This window comes from Heterodontus francisci, chromosome 25 (assembly GCF_036365525.1).
Source record: "Heterodontus francisci isolate sHetFra1 chromosome 25, sHetFra1.hap1, whole genome shotgun sequence".
Taxonomy (NCBI): domain Eukaryota; kingdom Metazoa; phylum Chordata; class Chondrichthyes; order Heterodontiformes; family Heterodontidae; genus Heterodontus; species Heterodontus francisci.
The window spans coordinates 26,234,592-26,253,832 of NC_090395.1; the positions used below are offsets into that span (position 1 = coordinate 26,234,592).

The 19,241-nt window shown below is 42.2% G+C and overlaps 1 protein-coding gene across 1 annotated transcript in view; it reads left to right on the forward strand.

Moving 5' to 3' along the window:
- The window catches only part of LOC137383793 (AT-rich interactive domain-containing protein 2-like), a 312,689-nt gene that overhangs the window by 269,201 nt on the left and 24,247 nt on the right, over positions 1-19,241 (forward strand). Inside the window, exon 15 of the mRNA XM_068057005.1 lies at positions 13,502-15,906. Within this exon, the coding sequence (XP_067913106.1) occupies positions 13,502-15,906 (2,405 nt within the window). The remainder of the gene's footprint in view (positions 1-13,501; positions 15,907-19,241) is intronic.

Here is a 19,241-nt window from a genome sequence, read left to right on the forward strand (position 1 = left end):
ATATCTCCACCAGCTCTACCTTTCCCACCCTCACCGATACCTGTGGGTGTAGACACACCATGTGATTAGTTATTGGACAGGATCGGTGGTGCCTGTACTGATACTCCTGTTGTTTCACGGTCAGACAATATCTCCCTTTTCCAACATAGGCACCGTGGGTCAGTTCCATTGCTGCCCATATAGCTTCCATTTAACAATTGACCATTGTGTTAAATCCACATTTTGCCTCTTCAGTCTGCACACAATATATTGGATATGGACACACTACAGCAGAGGCTCCTACAATACATCTATCTAAAGTAGGATCTATCATTTCCCTCTCTATCTCTACAGCATATGGCAGTATATCATGATATCTTATGTAATAATCTCCCCTAATAAACCCAATATTTTCTACTTCGAATAACATCTTTCTAAGTGTTGATTCTGAAATAACTGGGATCGCCAAGACCACACCCATCAATAGGCTATTATTGACAATACATTTTTCATCAATTTTATATACACGTGTTAAACCTCTTAGCTGGCAGCCAGTCAGGTGTTGGTTCTGATGTCAGTACAATTTAGACAAGTGTGCGTTTGATATCCATAGGGGAACTTCACCCTCATGGAGTTGTCTCAGATTTTCCCGTGTCTGCTCAAGCATCCAAGATCTATAAGTACTGCAGACATCATTCCTAGCCGCCTCCTCCGACTTGTTACGCCCTTCACCGGTTAGTTCATTCATGGTCCATGCATGACTCTTAAGTACTGCAACCAAATCCTGAACTGTACGTGTCTGGGTTTGATCTGCACTGAGCTGTCCGTTCTGGATCCTTTGTCCCTGTCTTAGGATTTTCTTAAGTTGGGTGCTTAATGTCCGGACCTTTTGGTCCACCGTGGTTAGATCGATTGAATTTACCACTGAAGTTCCCGTGTTGAATACCGTGGCGGCATCATTCACCAGGCTGCGTTTTTGTCGGTACTTCCCCTGAGTTGGAGGTGCAGCCTGTGGCCCGGTCCAATCTGCACCTTCTCCTTTGTTATCTCTTGCCCCACCCCCACCTCACTTGTTTATAATCTGTGACTTTTCTAATATTTGTCAGTTCCAAAGAAGGGTCACTGACCCGAAACGTTAACTCTGCTTCTCTTTCCACAGATGCTGCCAGACCTGCTGAGTGATTCCAGTATTTCTTGTTTTTGTTTCAGATTTCCAGCATCCGCAGTATTTTGCTTTTATTTTATGCCTGTGTTATTACTTGTCTTGCCAAAGCCTCATACAGTGCTCGGTTCTCCACCGGGCACCACTGGGGCAATTTAATATCAGAAATGTTTATGACGATGGGTATCAGCTGATGGTGTACATTATCATCCTCGTTTTTGTCAGCACTAGTCGATTTTCTGGCCCAGGGCTCAGCACTGGGCAAGGGGAATCCGTCACGTGTTCTTAGTACCGGGGTCTTCCCCGTCGTGTCAGTTACCACTGTGGGGGTATGAGGTGGGGTTGTGGACTGGGGCAGCTTTGAGCAAATTTGCTATGGCACATGCCTGCCACATTGGTAGATCCAATTGTCCTTACCTCATCCTTTACTTCATCCAACCCTTACACAGTCTTGCGGTAGAGACCAACAAGTACTAGCACGTCCCCACATCCTTGGGGCAGTCCTGCTGCAATGGCTCGCAGTTCTCTTCTGGCTTGTGTGCATATGCCATGGTTAAATTTAGAAATGTGATGCAGCCCTACTGGCGGAAAAAAATGACATATCTTGTGGAAAGGTTGCCCTCGGAGAAGATGACTTGCCTGTTGTCCTGTTGGAGAGGACAAAAATCAATCCTCCCACATTACCGCGGAAACATGTTGTCTGTCATATGCTAAGCTCCAGTGTATTCAAGTTCCCCTTGCATCCTGCGGTAGAGCTGTTGTGATATAATCCGGTCTTCGCTTGGCAGTTTGACCTTTTGCTGATTCCCAGTCCCAGGAACATCAGTATTGTGAATAGCATTCTGTAAGATGTAATGGGCCTTTCCAGTCGTCACTGGTCAGTCATGATTAATTCTGCAAGACAAAATTAGTCAGTTATATGTTTCAGTTGTGTCCAGTGTTTCCAGCGTCCCTTCCCTCTAATGTCCACGCAGGCACAGGTATCACTGGTCATTATTATCTCGTAGGGCCCTATCCATTTAGGCACAAACCCTAACTGCTCGGGCATTACTTTTACCATTACCCTATCGCCGACGCTAGACACCTTCGCCTGTTTCTCTTTCATGTCTGTTAAAGCCTGGCTCAGGTATAAAGTTAAAACTCGACCTGGGCCCGACCTGACCACAGCCAACCTGAACCTAGCCCAAGCCCTTGAATTTTTTTCGCGTCCGACCCGACTTGACACAAATCTCCTTCATCTGTTCCAGCAGAAGGCTATTCCTGCAACTGGAGTTGTGGGGAATCATGGGTAAGCTTGATCCCATGACTTCCCGGAAGCAGTGTCCAGCCCGACCCGACCCAAGCTCAAATGCTGGACTTGGCATTTCGGCCTGACCCGACCCGAACCCGACACATGTAGTATGGTTCAGGTCAGGTAGCCAGGCTCTAGTGTCTGTTTCCATATCGCATGTGATCTGCTGGTCTTTAACTTCCTGTCTTAGCTCATTCGGTTGCCTGCATAGTTCTATCACAAATTGTTTAACCCTTTCCCTTGCAGGCCCTACTTCCTCACTACTTGCTACAGCATCTCCTGGCAATCTCATCCCCCTACCTGTCATTACTAATGTGTTTAATTTATCCTGATTATTGTAAAGTCATTTTCTCTATCGAGTGTGTACCAATACCTTGATAATGTAAAATGTTGTCTCACTCTACTAGCCGCAATGACCATTTCCTGCCATGCTGTTTGTCAAGTCGGTAAAAACGTTTGAGACCCGTTCTTCAGTGCATTTCACCATGCATTTTGCATTGTTGCTGTACATGTAACAAATTACATCTGCACACTTAACACCGGTATCCCAATATCATGCCACACATTCTCATCTCTCAGGTGATTTTATCAAAAGATCAAAATGTCGGTGGGGGGATGGTGCAGCTGGTGGTGCCTGTCTGAGATCTTTGCTTACCTCCCCCTGCATGGTCCTGAGATCTCGAGTAGTGGCCAGACTTTCAAATATAGCTCTCTTAAAAACGCACATCTCCAAGAGAAAACTATCAAATTACCAGTCTTATCTACACTTTCTTGACTTTCACTGGAAAGCTCTAGGCTTCTTGGACATTCTACACTATATTAATTTAACGGTTTGAATTCTAATTTCACCACTGTTTATCCCCAGAATTTCCTTATTAGCTCTTCCATCAGCCGGATCTAATTGCCAATTGCCATTAATTATAATTCTATTTCATTTTGAGTCCTGGAGAACCTTTACAGTCCAATATTCATAATTCCTTAAAACAGAAATCAAACATTCCCGTTTGATTCCAGGCATTACTAAATTTTGTTTTTTTTCCCTCTATCTTGGATGACATTTTAATTTCTTAAAAGTAACTTGCTAAATTACACTGGATTTTTGACATCTTAAATTATTCCAAATTCAAATGACAATGTTGCTGGAGTAACCGGTTTTATTAATGTTCTATTTAATATCTCCCCAAAAGAAACTTTGTTTTTTATACTTAGGGACCACCTAGACTGTTTTATATTTTCCTAAAAATGTGATTATCCTCTTAAATGTCAAATAAATTTCCCTTTGAGTGCTTTAAATAACCACTCATATCAATTTAATTTTGTTTATCGATTCCAATTTCTTATGCCCAGACTTGTTGGTATTGCATTTTTTGTTTACATTAATGACAGAAGCACTTGCAACTATCTCCTTCTCAAGCACTTTTTCTCACAGATAACAGATGCTGTGACATATGTTGTCTGCAGTTATGTTCTTAAATTCGTAAAGCTGTTGGATCTCTTGCTGTGGCATCAGACTCCATTGTGGTTCTGCCCCAAAGCCCAGTGGGTTAATTTTACTCTCAGCAATGCAAAAATTGTGTGGCGGATTAAATGTAAAAACAATAGCTGCAGCGGGGTTGATTTCTTTGCTTGTCTCCAAGGGGGTGGAGCAAAACATTCTCAGCTGTGTTGCTTTACGTAATTTTTTTTCCCTAATTGAAAAGAGCTAAACTCCATTTTAAACTTCTTTTTTGGTATCCTTAGGGTTTTAAAACAACAAAATCATTAGTAACATTATCAACTTCAAAGGAAACCATCTCCATTAGAGAAGAACATTTTAGATTAAACTCCAATTGTTGCCAAACTTTAGCAGCTTTTGTAAGAGGTTTCTCATCCAAGGATTTTTTGATACAACCAAGATGATTCCAAATTCCAGTTCACGGCAATAATCATTTAAAAGTTTTTCTCAATTTAACAGGTTAGTTAACCTTAATAGTATGAACTTAATTCAGACTTATTAATTTTTAATACTTATTAACTACACACAGAACATAATAGCGCGGGCTTTTTGTTCAGGAAAACGACTGTAATAAAACGAAAAACTAACGGAAAAAGTTATTTAACATTCTTACAACAGAAGATTTAACACCAGCTTCTTACACAAACTTTAATCTTTCCCATATCTCCTTTGCTTATCCTTCTCTCCCTTAAAACAATATCCAATTTCTGACATTTGCTACTTAAAAACAGGCAGTAAGAAATGTTTTCAATTTAAACTGCAAAATAACTTTGGTCCAATTAAAACAAAGTGTTTCAAACTTTAAATTGGATTTCTGCCTGGCATCTTCAGACATTCAAGGCTGAAGCTTATCTCTTACAAAATTGTTCATTGCCTTTTCACAGTTGCAAAAGCAACTTTTAATATAAAAATAAAAGCTTTTAATTTAAAATATAGTTCAATTTTATATCCCATTCCAGGGTGCACAATCTGAAACTGAAATGAACACACTCAACAATCATTTCCCCACTCATTGAATTCCAAACTACTCAGAAAAATTGATTTCAAAGTACCAAAACTCTGTTTGTCCTGATTCCCAGGAACACACTCTGGTCCAAGTAGTACACAACCAAAACATGACTCAAGGTTCCCGCAAAATATGCACGTGTAAAAATAGAACAAGTAACAGACACATACTTTCAACATTAAAGCCAGACAACAGAGTTAACAACTATCCGTTCCACAGCATGCATTCATGCAGACTCGAACAAAGACACAGTAACTTGTTTTTACTCACTTGAGATTTCAATAAAATCATAGTCTTTTTATGTTGCTCTGCCATAAACTTAGTCATGGAGCCCTCCGGCCCCCAGTCAATCAAAATGCATTTTGTTACTCAACTTCTTCTCTGACATTTTGCTAGCCTCCTGACGCCATCCAGCATGGTCTCCTATCCCCTTCGTCTCTCCCGACCAGCGCGGCTTTACATCCTGTTTACCTCACGGTAGGTGGTTCTGACCTCTGCGTGGCTTTGGATTTACTGTCCCGCCAGCGCGGTTCTGCCTCCTTACCCGGCGCCTCCTGTCCAGAGTCCTCCTTTAGATTCTTTTGGGTACTCGATCGGACCTTCACTCCGGTGGGCTTACTGCCCTAACTCTGGGTGGTAAATAAATATACTCACCCGCTTGCAGTGCTGTTCCGATGGTCCGGTGCGAGTATCCTGCCGACTACTCCAAACTGTTGTGGGACGACTCGATCACCACTCGAGGAGACTTGGGTACCGGTTTTAGATCATTTATTCAAGCATATGCAAGGAGAGTCCACCTTGGGCAGTCTGAGATAGTGCTCTGATTTTGCACACAAGGATACAAACTTATACACTGTTTTTCTCATGCAATATGGTCAAACAATGGATGGTTGATCATGCACTCTAATGAATACACCGTCCTAGTCTTATCACGGCCCACTCCAGATGTCTCTAGCCTGAGTCCATTATCTCTTTGTTTCGCATTAGTCCGACATTCCATAGTTTGCTGATTGTGAAGCCTGCACCGATCCCAGCTATCAATCTTTACTCCCTAATCCTGCCTTTTGCCCTAACAGCCTGTCTGTTTCTTTTCTCATCCCGACTTAATTATATTCTGCTGAGTTACTTTTCTAATGCATTGCTTAATTCTGCTTAACCCCTTCAACTGGATAGGTGCAGCTCCAACAACACTCAGGAAGCTCGACACCATCCAGGACAAAGCAGCCCGCTTGATTGGCACCCCATCCACCACCTACAACATTCACTCTCTTCACCACTGACGCACAGTGGCAGCAGTGTGTACCATCTACAAGATGCACTGCAGCAACTCACCAAGGCTCCTTCAACAGCACCTTCCAAACCCGCAACCTCTACCATCTAGAAGGACAAGGGCAGCAGATGCATGGGAACACCACCACCTGCAAGTTCCCCTCCAAGTCACGCACAATCCTGACTTGGAACTATATCGCCGTTCCTTCACTGTCGCTGGGTCAAAGTCCCGGAACTTCCTTCCTAACAGCACTGTGGGTGTACCTACCCCAAATGGACTGCAGCGGTTCAAGAAGAAAGCTCACCACCACCTTCTCAAGGGCAGCTGGGGATGGGCAATAAATGCTGACCTAGCCAGCGACTCCCACATCCCATGAGCGAATATAAAAAAATTTGTCGTAATGATTTTTCTTACAGCATAATTCCATATAACATTGTAAGCATTTTCATCATTAACAATTTACACTTTACACAGGTAAGAACAATATTTTTTCCATTTGTTTTCCATTATACTCTTTATTTCAATTCTGAATAGAGCATTGGCAATGACGTTGCTCTTTGCTGCAACATAGAACCATAGAAAAAGTACAGCACAGAAGGAGGCCATTCAGCTCATAGTTTATTCGGCTGGTGCAGACACAATCTGCCCAGACTAATCCCACTTTGCAGCACCTGGTCCATAGCCCTGCAGGTTACAGCACCTCGGGTACATGTTCAGGTACCTTTTAAAACAATTGAGGGTCTCTGCCTCCACCACCATTCCTGGCAGCGAATTCCAGATACCCACCACCCTCTGGGTGAAAAAGTTTCCCCTCATATCCCCTCTAATCCTTCTACCAATCAGCTTAAATCTGTGCCCCCTGGTGACTGACCTCCCCACCAGGGGAAACCGGTCCTTCCTGTCCACTCTATCTCGGCCGCTCATAATTTTGTACACCTCAATCAAGTCACCCCTCAGCCTCCTCAGTTCCAGGGAAAACAACCCTAGCCTCTTCAATCTTTCCTAATAGCTACAATCTTCAAGCACTGGCAACATTCTTGTAAATCTCCTCTGTACTCTCTCCAGAGCAATTATGTCCTTTCTGTAATGTGACCAGAACTGCACGCAATACTCCAGCTGTGGCCTAACCAATGATCTATACAGTTCCAGCATCATATTCCTGCTTTTGTACTCTATACCCCGGCCAATAAAGGAAAGCAATCGATATGCCGCCTTAACCACTCTATCCACCTGTCCTGCCACCTTCTTTGTAACAGTAAACTCCACCAAAATAATGTGGCGTTCCTGGTTTTGAACTTTTCTCGAAACCTTAATGGATCATGATCGGTGTAAACTGTTGTTTCCCCTTGGCCATTATTGAAGTATACTTCAAAATGTTGAAGGGCTAATGCGAGACCTAAAGCTGCTGCCTCAATAGTGGAATACTTCTGGTACTTAGAGTTTTGTATGGAAACAACTGACTAGTCATTCGATACCAGTATCATCATCCTGGAATAATACTGCTCCTACTCCTACACCACTGGCATCAATAGCCACTTTAAAGGACTTGCCAAAATATGGTGCCACTAGAATGTGTCCATTTATTAAAATGGCCTTTAACTTCTCAAACGTCATTTGACAGGATTCCGTCCACTGGATCTTCACGTCCTTCTTTAATAAATTCATCAGTGGAGTTACTACTGTACAGAAGTTAAGAATGAACTTCCGGTCGAACCAACACATCCCTAGAAATCACAGAATTTCCCCTTTTGTCTTAGGGACTGGAAAGTCTATTATTCCCTGATCTTTAACTTCCTTAGGCAACACTTGATCTTGATCCACTACATGCCCTAAATAGGTGACCTTAGCCTTAGCAAACTCGTTCTTCGCTAAAGGCCTGCTCGAGTCTGCAAATGAAACCCGACCCGAGCTTGACAGAACCACATCCAACCTGGCCTGAGCCCTTTCAATTTTTCCCGCACCCGACCCGACCACCGGAATAAAGTTGATTATATTAAAGAGGTTCTGCTCTACCTTGGATGGAATCGCTCACTGCAGACTAGTGCGGAGCATGACCCACCTTGACATCCTGTCACTGTGTCTGACCCGACCCGATCCAAGCCCGAATGCCAGACCCGGAAGAGCGACCCGACGTGACCCAGACCCGACACGTTGTCAGGTTCGGGTTGGGTAGCCATGCTCCAGTCTTCGCTACCAAATTGGTGTGCTCTGTCAAACAGAGCCTTTAAGTGTTTAACATAGTCTTCCCAAGTGTTACTGTATACCAACAGATGATCAAGGTACATAACACAGTTGCTCAGTCCAGCCATCACCTGGTTGGTCAACCAAACGGCATGACCTAGCTATCTTGGGTCACAAGGAAATTTCTTTAGCTTGGTCAGTCAAGGGGACTTGTTAATATCCTTTCAGCATCAATTTTGCTAATAAAGACTGAATTTTCCATTCTGTCAATACAATCCTCAAGCCTTGGGATTGGATAAGAGTCTGTTTTAGTTACTGCATTGACCTTCCGATGATACAGAATCTTTTTGGAACTATCTGGTTTTGGTTCTAGCACCACTGGTAACATCAAGCTACTTTAACCATGTTAATTTATATCGTTCTTTAGCATATATTGAACCTTCCCTCTGACCTAAGCCAATTTATCAAGATTGATTCAATAAGGGTTCTGTTTAATGGGTGAAGGTGTCCCTACATCGACCCCATAAATAGTCAGAGGAGTTTGACCTGGCTTATCTGCATATATGGCTTTAAACTCTTTTCAGTTCATCTATGTCCCTTTTATGTTCAGAATGATAGTGTAAGGGGCCTGTTTCTATGCTGTAAAACTCTCTGACTCTATCACTATATCTAAATTTTCTAGCACATCAGTGTTTGCCAGCTTCACTCCAAGGGGTTCAATCTGAGAGTTCTCAGTCTCTGTCCCTTCCTCCAGTTCCGCAAAGTAACACTATCTTTAACCTCCTCTTCTGTCATTTGGCATACATTTACTGGCTGACAAGGTTCACAGTCATAGTATCTTTTCAACATATTCACATGATGCATCCTTTGACTTTTCTGTCTATCTGGGGTGCTAACCAAATAGTTCACCTCACTAAGTTTCCTTTTAATGAAGTAAGGTCCACTGAACTTAGCTTTCAATGGCTGCCCAGGCAAACGCAACAGAACTAACACATTGTTTCAGGTTGCAAATTTAGCTGGTCTATCTGCATCACTTGCTGAGAAATTTTAGGATGTTTTCTGGCCATCTTACAAGCTTTTGAGAGAGTCTCTCGAAATTATGATACATAATCTAAGAGGGTAGTTTCCGCTTGCTGTGTTAAAAATCTCTGAGTTTAAGGGGACCCCTAACCTCATGCCCATAGACTAATTCAAATGGACTGAAACCAGTGGACTCACTTGGTGTGTCCCTAGTGTCATATAATAAAAATGATATCCTCTTATCCCAATCATAAGGATACTCAAAACAATAAGTCTTTATCATACTTCTTAGGGTTTAGTGATACCTTTCCAAAGCACCTTGTGATTAGGGTGATAAGTGGACGATCTGAGCTGTTTTAATCTCAAATTGCTCATGATCTCTTGAAATACCCTTGATTTGAAATTTGATGCCTGGTCTGACTGAATTTCTTTTGGCAATCCATATCTAGTGAAAAACTGTATTCACCCCTCAATCACAGCATTTGCTGTGACCTTTATCAAAGGTATTACTTTTGGAAACCTATTGGACAAATCCATGCTGGTTAGGTGAAACTTGTGTCCTCACTTAGTTGTGAGTAAGTCAGACACAATCCACAAGAACCCTACTAAACAGTTTGTCAAAAGCAGATATTGCTATCAATGGGGCTGGCTTAATCAAAGGCTGTGGCTTCCCAACTACCTGACCTGTTTGGCAAGTTCTGCAAAATTCAACCACATCCTTATGCAGCCTGGCCAATAGAAATTCTGTCTTATCTTGGCCTGAGTCTTTTGAATACCCACATGACCTGCCACTGGGATCTCATGGGCAATTCTCAGAATTTCACTGCGGTACCCCAGGGGAACAACAACCTAATGAACTATAGCCCAATCTTCATGAGTGGGCCTCTGGGAAGGTCTCCACATACTCAATAGAATGTCACTCTTAATATAATAGCGTTCAGGGATCTTTTCAGCTTCAACCTCAGAACATGCTATATGAGACAAACTACTTAAGTCACGATCTGTCTGTTGGGTCTCAGTCAAAGGCAATCTGCTAAACAATTCACTATTGCTAGCCTTGGAGCCTTTTTCACCAACATCCCCATCCAAATTCTTGGGGAAAAAAGTTTCAGCCAACCAAACACCCAAATTATTCTCCACAACAGCTTAATACCCTTCTCACCTTGTTTAATCTTATGAGCCTGGGATCTTGTCACTACACAATCTGGGAATATTCCAGGAAATTCCTCCTGCAAAATTTCTGTTTCAGCAACCTCCGCTGCCTTTTCCAAAACTATTGGAGACGCCAATATCCTTTCACTAAAATGGAATTTCTTCTCCGCTCTCCTTTCCTTCCAGCTCCTTTTGGAAGTTTCCAAACTGGGCTCTGTGACTACTGTTTGTGTAGGTCAATTCGTAATCATCTGCCATTGTGTAGCATTCTTTATTTGACCTACTTTGTTCTTCCAGGTGGGACCTTGTTCCTGCAGGGATACAATCTTTAAATTTCTCCATTAGGATTACTTTCCTAAGATTTTCAATGTCTTATTCAATCTTCATGGACTGATACCAACGATTAAAAATCATTTCCTTCTCTAGCAAATTCCATAAATGTCTGGCCCTATTTCTTTCTTAAATTCCTGAATTTTTGCCCATAAGCCTCTGGTACCAACTCGAGCATTGAGAACTGCAGTTTTAGCCACTTCAAAATCACTTGACTGTCCCTGCAAAAGTGTTTAATATACCTCTAATGCTTTTCCCACTAACATACTTTGCAATAAAATTGTCTGACTTTTCTTTGGCCATTGCAACCTGGTAGCAATTTTTTCAAATGACACAAAGTACATTTCAACCCTTTCCTCACTGAATTTCGGCACTAAGCGAATATTCCTTGCCAAATAAAAACCAGGAGTTAAATCAGATTAATTTTCAAACCTTCCTGCCACTCCCTGTTTGCGTAATCTAAGTTTATCTCCGACCAGTGTAAATGTCCTGGCTTCTCTTTCTTTTTGTAACACTCTCTTTGTTTCTCCTCGAATTCAAGCTTTCTCAGTTCAAGTTGTAATTGTCTCTCCCTTTCTTCTTCTCTCGCTTCCCTTTCTTCTTCTCTCGCTTCCCTTTCTTCTTCTCTCGCTTCCCTTTCTTCTCTCGCTTCCCTTTCTTCTTCTCTCTCCTTTTTCGAATTCCAGTTGCCTCATTTGTAACTGAATTGTAGCTACCAGGATCACCCTTTTCTTCCTCGAGGTTACAATGCTGAGCCAACACTTCGACAATTTCTGCCTTTTTAGCTTTTGATTTCAAACTAACCCCCACTTGCTCTGCCACAGCCATTAACACATCCACTGTTAACTGTGTTAAATCATTGAGAGTCAAATCTTCTTTCTCCAGAAAGGCTCAAGCATTAAAAGTAGACATGCTGACTTTTCCCTATGAGTAACGCAAACATAAATGTGAAATTTTGTTTGTTTAAATTCTGGCAAATTCCAATGTACCCATTTTTCAACCTCTGAACTTGTATCCCGGACCCGAGCCCCCAATTTGTTATGACCTCCGTGAGACCGTTAATGTTAAAAAAACGAGGTATGAACCATCCCTCACCACCACCCCCCCCCCCCCCAACCAATTTAAAGAATTACATGACGCATTTCACGTTTTAAGTCTTTTATTATAACAACTAAACTAAAAATAATTCCCATTAACTAAATAGTGCTTTGTAGGTAGGTGATAAGAGAATATAGGGACAGGTGGGTATGTGGTAGGAATATGGGATTAGTGTAGGATTAGTATAAATGGGTGGTTGATGGGCGGCACAGACTCGGTGGGCCGAAGGGCCTGTTTCAGTGCTGTATCTCTAAATAAATAAGCAACTGATACCCCAAATTACAAAGAAAGGTATTTTCTTTACTTATAAAAAAAAATACTTGAAAACCTCACACCACACTTATATGTTACACAGTCCACTTTGATGGTGAAATCTTTGCTGTTAAAAGTCCCAAACTCCTCACAGTTTTGATGGGTTGGATCTCCCAGACCTTTTAAAAAATCAATGTCCTCTTCGGTCACTTCTCCAAGCACTTGGAACCTGGACATCCATGAATAAGACGATTCCTGGTGATCCTGCTGGTCTTCTACTTCTACAAGCTTCAACTTGCAAAACACGTTCAAGTCTTCGCAGCCTTTTGCTGTATCAGGCTTCCGAGAGCAGGTGTCCCCTCTCTCTCTGTCAAGCTGCAACCGCTGGTTGTCCTCCTTACAGCTTGCTCTCCGGCTGCATCCACTGGGTTCCTTTTTTACAGCCTACCTTGATGCCACAATCGCTGGTTTCCTCTGTTACAGCCTGTCTGCCTTCTGAAAATCTGTTAAATTTATCTGAACTCAAAAGTCAATAGCTTATTGTCCTGTTTTAATATGCAAAGTCCAGAAATCTGTTTTCATAGAGCCACCAGGGCCTTCCATTTGTTCCCAGATGTTGTTAACTGCTTGGTATGTTTGCATCTTCAGAATCACTGACCCCCTTGTTTTTGACCCGAAGATCTGGGAGGGCAAAACCCATTGTTCTTCAGGTGTTACCCCTGCAGTCTTTTTTTTTAAAACTAGTCTTTGATCTGTCTTGTCCTTTAGCAGAGTGGACGTGAGGTCACTTGACCTTCCAGATTCCATCTTAAACTTTTTTAAAAAATCACAGTTTTCAAAACATAATCACGTTACAAAGTCCAGCGTTCATAATGGACTGCAGTAGTTCAAGAAGGCAGCTCACCACCACCTTCTCAAGGTCAATTAGTGATGGGCAATAAATGCTGTCTTTGCAATGAACGAATGATTTAAAAAAAGATTCCTGAGGTGTGAGAGCTGTCCTGTGAGGAAAGATAGAGTAGAATGGGCCTATATTATCTGAAAGATAACAGCTGGTCTCATTGTAACGGTATGGCAGTAGAAGTAAAATGACTGAAAAGGATGAATAATTTTAAGAGCCATTCATAAGAAAACATTTTCTTGTGATTACATTTGGATTAGTAAAAATAGTCTTTCTCCAGTTTTAACAGCATACTACAGCAATAAGGTTTTATTATGTGTGTATATATGTTGCACTTAACTGATTATCTTTCTGTTGCTTTTAGGTATAACGGCTCCTCTTGTCCAGAGTCCAGCTGTTCAAATGCACAGAACCCTTGCATCTACTTTTTCTACAAGTCAGCCAGTCACACAAATCCTCTACACAACCCAGACTCAGAGTGTTACCCAGCTGCCTCCTGGAATAAGTACTCCCATGCAGCAACATCAGTACTGTACTATTGCAAGCAAGGTGCCCACACCCATTGGAGGGATACAGCCTAGTACTATCCAGGCATCTGCTATCCATCCAAATTTTCATTCTGCAGTAACTACAGTAGGTCCTGGGAATACTGTAATGCAAATGGCGGCGACCAAAGTCACTGGAGCAGTGCAGCTGCCCACCGTGACCACCTCTGTTCATCATCCTCATGTTGCAGTTACTCACCAATCCCTCACTGGACAGCAGCCTGTCTGTCCAACTACAACAGTTCCAGTTCTCCATCAAACACTGCCTAATTCTCAATTTGCTTCGCGAATGCACCCCATTACAAGTGCTGCCATAGTCTCTCAAGGACAGCTTATCCAACCTTCCACTGCCCAACCTTTGCAGGTGCATCTTCAGTACACAGCAGCTCCCACTGCTGTTGTGTCTGCTGCTGCTGTCCAGCTGCCGAGCAGTCAGACTTTTACCATAGCAGGCAGCCACAACTCTGCTGCTTCACAGACATTTCAAAATATTAGTCCAACACCATTAACTATTGTCAGCAATTCTACCCAGCTTCAACAGCAACAAGCCCAACAAAGTGTCCAAGTGATAGTTGGTCATCAAGGTCAAGTTTACCCTGCCAGTTTTCATCAGATTGTTCTAACAAATCAGGGTGGAATTTCTTCTGCCCAGTTGCCACCACCCTCCCTGGTGAACCCCAGTACCTGTGGGCAAGTGCTGTCTGTCCAGCAGCCTCCAATTCAAGTCCATGTTCAGCAACCCTCCATGGGAGGTACTCAATCTAGTACTGGTGAAACGAGTGTAATTAAACAGTTACTGCTTCCTAAACCACCACCTCATTCCCAAGCAGGAAAGCTCCTGCTTCCTGTCCCACAAGTGTCATCTTCAGTTACCAGGGCTCAAAGTCCACAGGTGGTTTATCAAATGATGGCCAACCCCATAGCTAGTGTTGGAGTTCAGCCCCAGTCTCAGCAGTTGGTTGTAAGTCAGTCAAACTTGCAAATCTTACAGCCACACGGAGGCCTACAAACTGTGCAAATTATTCCCGGCCAATTCATTTCTACCACCAGCCCTAGCACCATTCTCCAGGGACCACCTCTCAACCAACAAGTTACTGTCACTGTCGTACCGAATACCAATTTAACCAACACACACGTGACTCAAGAAAATACAAATCCTGCGAACAGTCTTTCTGGAGAACACTGTGCAAAGCCAGTCACCAGTACCCATGTTATCCAGCCGTCATATGTTCCATTCAACCAAAGCAACACAAAAGTTGATGAGTTTGAGGGAGAGAAAAACATTTGTCAGAAAGCCGAGGATACTACAAAAATGCTTGGTTCACAATCTCAAGAACAAACTGTTGGACTGATAGAAAATTCTTTCATGGGTAACGCTTACAATGCAAGCAATGGACACCTAAATGGAAGGGTTGATCAGACTGGGATGCTACTTAATGGGGAAAGTAAGAAGGAGAACCCCAGCTCAGGGATGAATCATTGTGATTTTGTGGAGAGCACATCAGCTTTCCAGGAATCGAAAGCTAGCAGTGGGGCAAACTTGACAAATGGGGATCCAATTTTAGAGAACTCTGGTGCAGCTGAAATGAAAAATGCTTTAAAAAGGCCTTTGATCAATGGGGACTCTGATTTTGCTAAAGGCGATCGTTCGCACATTGGGAAGGATGTTCCAAATGAGAAGTCAGTTACGTCTAACCATTTGGGGAATGGGGAGATTCTTAATCAGGAGCACCAAGATGCAAAGTGTCGTCTGGATGGTGAGAGCAGTCAACCGGGAAAAATGTGCAATGGACCTTCTTCAGTTTCCAATGTGAAATCGCATGCACACACTACAGTAATAGTACCAAATCCTACAGTTCAGCAAGCACACAGGAACTCTGTATTAACGAGTGGAACTGCAGCAGTCACTTTTAATGTAACCTTGCCTCAGCCTCACCATAACGGCAACGTGGTTGTACAGTCCAACCCTATAGAATCTTCTCAAGTGGCCACCTGTCAGAGCAGCAGTCCACTCTCTGCTTCAAAGCTTTCTACCTTTGAAGGTCAGCCATGTCGACAAGCCATCAAGAGGCCTGGTGAAGACACAAGTGGCATTTCCATGGCAGGTATCCCAAATAAAGTAGGGGTGCGAATTATGACTGTTAGTGACCCAACAAAAGCTGGGAGCAACACCATGATGGTGGCAGTCCCTGCTGGAGCCACCATTAATACAGCAACAATAGCAGTAAGTATGTCTTTAATGTTGACTGCTAAGTTCAAAATGTTCCAGAAGTGGTTTAAAGGATTTTTGTAGACCTATTTTGAATACTTGATAAAATTCGAATATGCCAGTGGGCTAATATAATACACAATATTTACAGTAATAGCATAGGGTTTTAAGGAAATAGCTAATTAAATTGTTCACATCCTGTTAGCATTTTTAGGAATTAATGTAACACCAGTTTGTAAAAAAAATCATGATAACTCTGGGAGCTACAGGCCAGTCTGAAACATCTGGAGGAGAGGAATAATGAAAGGCCCAGAGAAATATGGACTAAAATAAGAGGGAATCCAAATGTCGTCTTCAATTATGATCATCTCCCATAATGCGATTGGATTTTTTTAAAGATTCTTTTAAAGGAGAGCATAAAATAGCATGCTCTTTGGTTTCACTTAAATGTTTTAGAAGATATAAATAGTTCTGATATTATGAACAGAAGCATGAGAAGTTAAATCATTTTTCACTAGAGCTGAAAAGGTTAAGGGCAAACCTAAAGCCAGTCTTCAAGCCTTTAAATGAGTATTTGAGATAAATAGTGATAACTTGTTTCCACTGGTTGGGAAGACTAACACATTAAAGATAATTACAAAAAGAAGGGAAGGTAATAATTCTTTAAGCAGGATGTTCAGAATGCAAAATGATTAGCCACAGTCTGTTGCTGAAGCAGAATCCATAAATTCTTTTTAAAAGGGTGGTCGATAGTGTCATGGAAGTGTTTTTTTCCCTCTATTTAAGAACTAAAAGGGGTCTGTGTGCCTTTAAGACTGAAAGAAGTTTTAATATTCTCTGGGAACATTGCGAGCTACACGCCTGCTCCTAAGCAACAGCAAGAGAGAGAGGTTACATGCCATATTGTATCAGCTTGACTGTCTGTAAAGACTGGCTAGAATCAGTTTGATCTGGCAGACCAGCAAAGCGCACTGCCCTTGGAGGAAGGATTTGTTTCTTTCTCAGCAGAAAATCTATATTGGTCTACAGGCTGTGTTTCACCCAACAAGGAAACAACCCCTGGAAAGGAATCTTTGTATTATTAGAGGTAGCAAATTCCTTTTTACTCCCATCAATAAGAATTCTCTACCTCAGGAGTGACTTTCCGTTGTCTTTTGTGTTTCTGGGAGTTCTGGAAGCTCAGTAAAGTTTCTACTGATAGACTGCTAATTCAAAATCTAAGTAGACCTGTTGTTATACTCCTTGTTGAAAGATCTGTTTGATGCCTACTGCAGCCGAAGTGCCTTGAATCCATTGTAGACTGTTCATCAGTTCGCCTGGAGACTTTGAGTTGCATCTGACTATTCAACTCTGGGACACCTCACTGATCTGGGAAATTAACCAACCAGGACTGACAAACCAGTTGTTTTATTATTCCTAAGAAACAGCTCTAATTTAAAAACATCATTTTAGAACCGATTAACTGTGAGTCTTTGAACGTATGCGTGTGTGCGTGAGGGTTAGGAGGAATAAGAAGTTATAAAGTCTTTTCTGACATTAATTTATCTCAGTGTTATTTAGATTTAGTTTATTAATAGTTAATTTGTTGTTTAAAGATACCTGATTTGGTGTGTTTTATTCTGGGGGTTAATAAAGTGTTTAATTTGGCTAATTTCCGGTAAGTGGGAAACTTTAATAATATGCTGTGACCTGTGGATTAATGGGACTGAATTGACAGTGCATTACTCCCACCTCAGTCGTAACAATAGTTTCTTGGAAGAGTGGAATATTTCTCGCTGCTGTGTTTTAATTGACTTCCCCATTTGCCCACAACAGTGACTGTGTTTCAAAAGTACTTCACTGTCTATGAAGTGTTTTAGGACATCCTCAGGACTTTAAAGCCACTAATTAAATGCAAGTTCTTCCTTTCTTAAAGGGTATGTGGATTAGGCAGCAGAGTGGAGAAAAACACTGGCACAGACTTGATGGGTTGAATGGCCTTTTGTGCTGTTTAATGTGTTCTGTGAGGTTGTGTAATATAATCACAAATTTTGTAACCAGGAAGCAAGGACTGAAGGTCATAAGGGGAAGATGCACAGGAAGTAGACTTAATTACAGAGAGTGATGATTGGTGCTGGACACTGAGGGGAGTTGAGAATAATCAAACTTCTTGGAGCAATAGGATTTCCAAGATGGACAGTATCGCTCTGGAGTATCTCAGAAGGGAGCCTCGTTTCCTGCTCCAGGTGTCTGAATAATATCTACAAGAAATGCTTAAGCAATGAAATAAATAACTGGAATGACATGAATCATGAGTGATTAAAGTATAACTTTCAAGCTAGTGTAACAACCTTATGCAGAGAGCACCATTTACTATAGTATAGAAAGATAAGCCTTTAATAAAAAAACTAATCCTCAAAGGGTTCGAGAACAATTAGGTTGGGGAGTGGGATGGAGTAATTCAGTCACATAGTTCCACTTCTAGAGACACAATGCAGACTTGTCTCAATTCACCAGGGGCAGGTAGCAGCATTCTTCAATGGTAGTCCTCGGGATGCCCCCCCCACTAGAAGCAGCATTACGCAAATGAATTTCTCCCCTAGAAAGTCTTGTTTCAGATAAATATCTGAAGTATCTTTTGAGAGTGACAGCCCTTGACATCAAGCCAGCATTTGACCGAGTATGAAATCAAGGAGCCCTAGCAAAACTGGAATCAATGGAAATCAGGGGAAAACTCTCTACTGGTTGGAGTCATACCTAGCACGAAGGTTTTGGTTGTTGGAGGTCAATCATCTCAGCCCTAGAACATTGTTGCAGGAGTTCCTCGGGGTAGTGTCCTAGGCCCAACCATCTTCAGCTGCTTCATCATGACCTTCCCTCCATCATAAGGTCAGAAGTGGGAATCGCTGATGATTGCACAATGTTCAGCATTTGCAACTCCTTAATACTGAAGCAGTCCATGTCCATATGCAGCAAGATCTGGACAATGTTCAGGCTTGGGCTGACAAGTGCCAAGTTACATTCGTGCCACACAAGAGCCAAGCAATGACGATCTCCAACAAGAGAGAATCTAACCATCTCCCCTTGACATTCAATTGCATTACCATCGCTGAATCCTCCACTGTCAATATCCTGGGGGTTACCATTGACCAGAAACTGAACTGGACCAGCTGTATAAGTACTGTGGCTGCAGGAGCAGGTCAGAGGGTGGGAATTCTGCGGCAAGTAACTCGCCTCCTCATTCCCCAAAACCTGTCCACCATCTACAAGGCACAAGTCAAAACTGTGATGGAATACTCTGCACTTGCCTGGATGAGTGCAGCTCCAACAACACTCAAGAAGCTTGACACCATGAAGGACAAAGCAGCCTG